The 6,389-nt window shown below is 45.3% G+C and overlaps 1 protein-coding gene across 5 annotated transcripts in view; it reads right to left on the bottom strand.

Moving 5' to 3' along the window:
- The window catches only part of TP63 (tumor protein p63), a 101,639-nt gene that overhangs the window by 79,830 nt on the left and 15,420 nt on the right, over positions 1 to 6,389 (bottom strand). For all 5 annotated transcript variants that reach the window (XM_008644566.2, XM_017727042.1, XM_017727045.1 and 2 more), the window contains exons 2-3: positions 3,534 to 3,662; positions 2,658 to 2,790 (exon numbers count right to left, since the gene is read on the bottom strand). In XM_008644566.2, the coding sequence (XP_008642788.1) occupies positions 2,658 to 2,790; positions 3,534 to 3,662 (262 nt within the window). The remainder of the gene's footprint in view (positions 1 to 2,657; positions 2,791 to 3,533; positions 3,663 to 6,389) is intronic.

The raw sequence follows: 6,389 nt of genomic DNA, 5'->3' as shown, positions 1-6,389 counted from the left end.
TCATGCTCATTTTCCAGCCCACTGATGGGACAGTTTCTTCAGGCACTGCAGCTCCTTCCCTACTGCTATCTCTGTTGTGAACAAGCACCTGTACCCCCAAAAGTCAAATAATGATTTAAAAAAATAATTAAAAAAAATCACAGGTCTCACCAATACAACTCTTAGGATCAAGGAATGACATCTTTTAAAACCGCTAGTTTCATTTTTCAGCCATAAATTGCAAGAAGGTGCAAAGCTTATTTTAAAAGCTGACGGGAATTGCTTTAAAGTCCACACAAGGACAATTGTTTCAAATAAACCACTCCTAATTGCTCTGCACCCATTTAAATCTCACATGGTGATGCATTTTGGAGAAAAACTGGCCTTGGTCTTTTCCTAAGACAAATGTGATACCATAAAGCACTCTGCCTTGATCTCAGTGCTCATCTCCCAGGGCCCCTCTGTTTCTGCTGCATTCCTTTGTGTTTATCTGCCCTCTTCAACCCTTTGCTGCAATCAGCTGCGTGCAGCACCTCTTGTCTAGAAGTGACATGGCTGAGGTTACAGGAGAGACAGGTGCAAGGGAAGCTCGTGCCCCGAAGCTATCCAAAGGAAAAGAGAAGCTGGAGGGGAAGAGAGTTGTAAGGTATTTCAGATTAAAGCAAACACCTTGCCCCAGGCTACACATTCTCTGCCAATGAAAGCTGCAGCCGCCGGTGAGCCCCAGAAACAGCAAAGCAAACACAGAGTTCTCTGCAAGGGGAGTTGTCACCTGTCAGGGATGTTTGCAAATTTATAGGGAGGTGGTGGTGGTGGTAAGGGGAGTAAAAAGAGCTTTCCTCATTTTAAAAGACGGGCTGTTTGCACAGGTTTGCAATGCATATTTTGCTTTGTGAAGGCTTTTGTCCAGCATTCAACTGAGAGAAGGTGCTGTCTTCCACTGAAGACAAACTGGAACATTTATTAATGTACATACATTAATGTACTCCAAGCTGCTGCCTTTACAGTAAGGGTGAGGATGGGATGGAATTTCCCCACTCCCCCTTCAGCTTGTCACATCAGTGAAAAAGACTTCTTAAGAAGAAGTCACCCTGCAGCCTGGCCTCTCCAGAAATGCCTCCTGCAAGGCGGGGATCAACCCCATCATCAGCAAGAAGTAACTGCATAGAGAAAGCTTCTTGTCCCCTTCCCAGGCACCAGCACTCACCTCACCTTAACAAGGGAAAAGGACTTTCATGCTTCACTGCACCACTGACGGGAGAGGGAGACTCTGAACAGGCCTGCAGTGAGCCCGACAGCCACCACAGTGCTCTGCAGACAGCTTGGAGGAACGGGAGATGGGGAGGTGAGCTCGTGCTCGATGCCACAAATCCAGAGTTGAGCATGGAAGGAGAAAAGTTACTGCTGATGATCTTTAAACCATTGGGGATCGTTTTTTAGGAGGACATAGTTCAAATAGACCATTACTATCCATTTCGAAAATCAGAAGCTCCTGTAAACGTGTAGAATCTTTTGGACTATTGAAGAGACACCATTTTACTAGAGCTGTGCTGTAATGGTGGAAAAAGCCAAGATCCAGATGGAAGGCTTGTACCTCACCCCTCTGTGCCCCATCAAATAGTGAATCAAAAGATAACCAGACTTGACATCAGTCACTTCTCCTTGTGCACTTGGATTAGCTTCACCACATTAGCCAGGCACATACCCAACCTCAAATTGGCCTTTTAACCCTTTGCAACCTTCCTGGAAAGAGGACTACAGCCTCCCCAACAGCCACACCAGAGCAGCACTAACAGGTCAAACCTCCTGTCACCAGAGACTGCAACCAGAATGACCAGGAGCTCTTTCTTTGCAGACAATCCTCCAGATCACAAACACTACCAGGATACAGGTTGCCAACACACCATCACTGGGCACATTAAAAGCTGTGGTTGATTAGCCAGGGAGTTAAATGACAACAGTTTCTCAGGATGGAAACAGTACAACAAGAATATTTACAGATACCAACACAAATTTCAAACTATACTTTATTTGTACCCCAAAGTAAACAAAACCCAAGAAGAACAGAAACAGGACATGAACAACTCAGACTCCTGAAATACCTCCTGCTCCAGCCTGCAAGAACAGCACTTCTTCAGAAGAGCTATTGCTAAGAAAGGGCCAGTCTGTGCAAAAGGCAATGAACCAGCAACCACCAGTGCCTCATCTACATTCCAGTCTTGAGCCATATCCCTGAGACCCCCATGGCCAACAGTCATTACAAACACTCTCTAGTCTGAAGAAACAGGAGGGGAAAAGAACCCAACCATGGTCTGAAAACAAGTTTTCATTCATGTGTGACCCTCAAGAGAAGAAAAACCAGTGAAGAACCTCTAGCCTTGGTCAGCAAAATTGCAACTGTGCCCAGAATCCAAACTATTTTAACCCTGAGGTCACACAAACTATCTCTAAGCAGGGAGAGTGCAGGGATGGTTGAGTACCCAGTGCAACAGACTCCTCAGCTCTCCTGCCAGTTCAGCTGCCTCATCCCCTTCTCCTGCCATTGCTGCTGCAGGAAAGGAGGAGCAGGTGAGGAGCCAGCCAAGGTAGGAAGATGGCCCTGGGGCAACGCAGCTGGAATAGCTCCTGCAAAAACTCCCCATCTGCCCCAAAGGTTAAGGAAGTGTCTCCTTACTCACCCACATTGGGTCATTCAGCTCCGTGTCCTGCACCCGGACACAATCCATGCTGATCTCAATTTTGTTTGTGGAGCCATCTTCAGATGGGCCATCGATGAAGTTTAAATCGATTGGCTGAACTGAGCATATTGGCCTGGAAAGAACACAGTAATGAAGTTAAAATTGGCCAAGTTCTATTTCCCACCACCCCGCCTTCCTTCCCTTCCCCCCGTGCCCAGGACTTCGGCATTGCCATGAGCCAGTCTCATGGCAAAGTAAGGAATTACTAAGGAACAACTACCTCCTCACCACTGTACTACAGCAGCCCCTGAACAGGACAGGGCCTGGAGGGACATTTTACTTGCTCTGAGGCAAGAGCACAGGAGTCAAATCACTGAAAGACAGAAGTCATGGAGGATTTATGGCAGTAACTGTTTCAGCATCAGTCATGGCAAGCCAGGAATGGGAACAGAGTCAGTTTTCTTTCATTCAATGGACATGACAGGGTGAACTCTGCACCATCTTCACCTCCTCTCCCTCCCTGGTATCAGCAAGGGGAAAACATGCAGCCTGGACACAGAGTGATGGGCCCATTTCCTGAGGGAAAATGCCAACCATGTGCCTTAGGAAGCAGCCAGCTCAGCCACCAGAGGCCTGGCAGAGAGTCAGTGTCACTACTGACCGCTGCATTTGGTCCCCACAGCCTGTGGGTAGAACCTCTGGACAGCTCAAGAGCTGTCAGTCACCACAGACTGACACATCCAATCATCACATCCATATCTAATTAACAAGTACAGAAGACTCCAAGCTCCCCAGCATCAATCCTCTGAGCAGCCTGATTATAGAGGCAGCCTGCCCTAAAACATCTTCCATATGTTCCACATAAGGGCTACTTACTGTTCCAGGAAGTCCCAGATATGCTGGATTACCTCTGGGCTGAGGAATTCCCTGGGCTGAGAGCTCTGGGACATGGCTGATCGGTAGTAACTCTCCTTCCAGGAGAAGGGGCTCGGAGTTTCTACAAATCTTAAAAAACAAAAGCAAAAAAAAAAAAAAAAAAAAAAAAAAAAAAAAAAAAAAAAAAAAAAAAAAAGGAAAGAACAAAAAAAAACAAAAGAAAAACACACACAAAGACATGTTGAATGCATGAGTCCAGCTCAATGAAAACCCATAAATAGAAGCTATTGTGTGAAAAAGGAGACGCGCTGAATGCCTGAGACATTCACAGCTGTACAACACACATTCCACACTGCTGCAGATGCTGTATTTAGATGGGAGAGAATTTGGCCACCCTTCCCAGTAAGTTAAATACTCCTCAAAGTCCACTGGGATGCTGTGTCATAAGAATCCCGGGGGGGGGGGCGAGCGAATCCCATTTCCATTTTACCCCCAAATAATCAATTTCCCATATGAAGCAGGTAGCCTTTGCAGCAGGTGAAGCAGCTAAGCAGTGTGTGATTCCAATGTCCCTGGCTGTTTGCCTGTCTAAATGGCATGCCCTTGGATGATTCTCCTACACCCAGCCACTGCAGCTGAGGTTTTGAACTAAGTATTAAGTTGGTTTTTTGTTTGTTTGTTTTTGGATTTGGGGTTTTTTTTTTGTTTTCTTTTTAAAATTTGAATAATAATAATCAAAAAATAATTTATTTTATTTTCTACAGAAATAAGTTCAATCGCATGAGATTTTATCTGCTTGTCAGCTGCCTTCTCACCTCCAGCAATTTCTGAGCCAGACCAACTGATTTCTACCAGATCTGCTAATTACCCTGGCCATTTTTATCCCTTTAAGCTTCCACAAGCCTCACAGAAATAGGTGGGCCCAAGAGGAGCAGTGACAGAGCTGGAGCACTCGTGCCTTCCACAGCTGCACATTCTCATCCCACTGGCCAATTTCTAAATTCAAACACAGCAGCTTTTACACCCATGTCAAAATACTTGACGGCTGTAGGGATGTAAAGGGGGTGGGAGGAATTTCTCCACTATATTTGCAGTTGACAAAACCTCTCAGTTTAGCTTCAGAGTATGAGGCAGGTGACCACCTCTCCTCCTGCAGGGTTGGGGCCATCCTGCAAAATTCCCATATAAAAGAGTTATTTCAGCACAATGCAAGTGAATGACCACATTCCCTGCCAGGGGAACGGCTGTGGCAGGAGCCAAGGTTATAAATGGATTCCAGAGAGAATTGGACTAATATTTGGTTTGGCACATATTGGTCCTGTTTAACACAATGGTCTAAACAAATTGCATGGAAGACCCTAATTTATTAAGCTGCCAAAATTAAGAGTGCTTCAGAGGGAGGATCACACTATAGTGCTTTTACTCCACTTTTCCTGAAGTATTTACTTCTGGCTGCTGTCAGCAAGGTATCTAGCCCTCTTTACTGGATTTTTAAAGCCTCTTAAGTTTTGAGGACGACTCTGGTCTGCAAAAAGCAGGGCTTTCCTCACCTCTGCTGTCCACAGAACTGCATGCTCTTAAAAAAAAGAGCAGACTGTTATCCTAAGCTAAGGGAAATCAAAGTGGCTTAAGCCCCCTGGAGCCAAAGCAGGGCATGCCTTGAAAGAGGTGAAAGTATCACTTCAGTTTCTCATCCTTTTTGTAATTAAGAAAAAAAACCTCCAGCATAATGTAAAAGTTTATGAACAGCCAGAGACACAAATGAAATGCAGACGTGCACGGCTAATAGCTCTGCCTCACAGATGTGAGCACATGCCCATACTACATGTGAAAAAATAATCACAAATCCTCTGAGAACAGCAGTTATCCCACAAAGTACCCAAAACTACTCCTTTCAGGCTTGCAGTCTGGTAAGACACTTTCAAGAATGCCACATTGAAACACAGAAGAACAGATCTGGCCTAAAGCCTGTCATATAAACTGCAGGTCAATGCCACCACGAGCCTTGGAGGAGCACAGTGGGAAGCTCTGCAACCTGCTCTGCTGCTAAACCCAGACAGACCACAGGCATTGCTCAATACCCTCCACCCAGTCCTGACCGCCAGGAATGGGCAGAGAAATCCCACAGTGGGTTCTCCCAAGCCACCGAAGTGCTCATCATTAACAATTGTTTTGCCACTTACCACAACTGCTCTTGAATTTTATCACAACTCTTCTTGACTTGTACACTAAAAATCACTTTTCATTACTACATAAGTAGGAACTAACTTCAATGAAAAAAGAAGTTTTAATTTTTCATTTTCCTTCTTTGGGGAAGGTCTGTTTTTTTATAACAGAACAGACCTTCCCTGGAGACCCTTGCTTCAAAAAGTCTCAGTGCAACAAGGTTCCTGCATGCCATGGCATGCCCCAGCTTTGGTTTACTTCTGGACAAAGTTCTCAGTCTTGAAAAGGCAAAGTGTCCCAGTTTACACTTCTGGACAAAGTTCTCAGTCTTGAAAAGGCAAAGTGTCCCAGTTTACCCTGTCTGCTCTGGTCCTGGTGGTCCTGTTCAGCAGTAATTCCATAAACCCACCCCAACCAAGCAGTGCAGGAGACATCAGCTGCTCAGACTGATAAAGCCAGGTTTGACACTACACCTTTGCAGCTAACAGAACTGTTGGAAAGCACTGGACCAGTTAAGGACACAGCTGGTGCATATCCCTCTACTAAACACAACTCTAAATTTCTCCAAAGAAGGATGTTTTCCAGGTACATCACCTTTATCCCTGTAGCCAGCCAAGTTCCTAGCTTACTGTTTCTAGGTAAAGCATTACCAAATTTTACCTGATGGCCAAAAAGGCACATTTACCTACA

Source organism: Corvus brachyrhynchos, unplaced genomic scaffold (genome assembly GCF_000691975.1).
Source record: "Corvus brachyrhynchos isolate BGI_N302 unplaced genomic scaffold, ASM69197v1 scaffold162, whole genome shotgun sequence".
NCBI lineage: Eukaryota > Metazoa > Chordata > Aves > Passeriformes > Corvidae > Corvus > Corvus brachyrhynchos.
The sequence above is the reverse complement of the archived record's forward strand: the minus strand, read 5'-3'. Positions and strand labels throughout refer to the sequence as shown.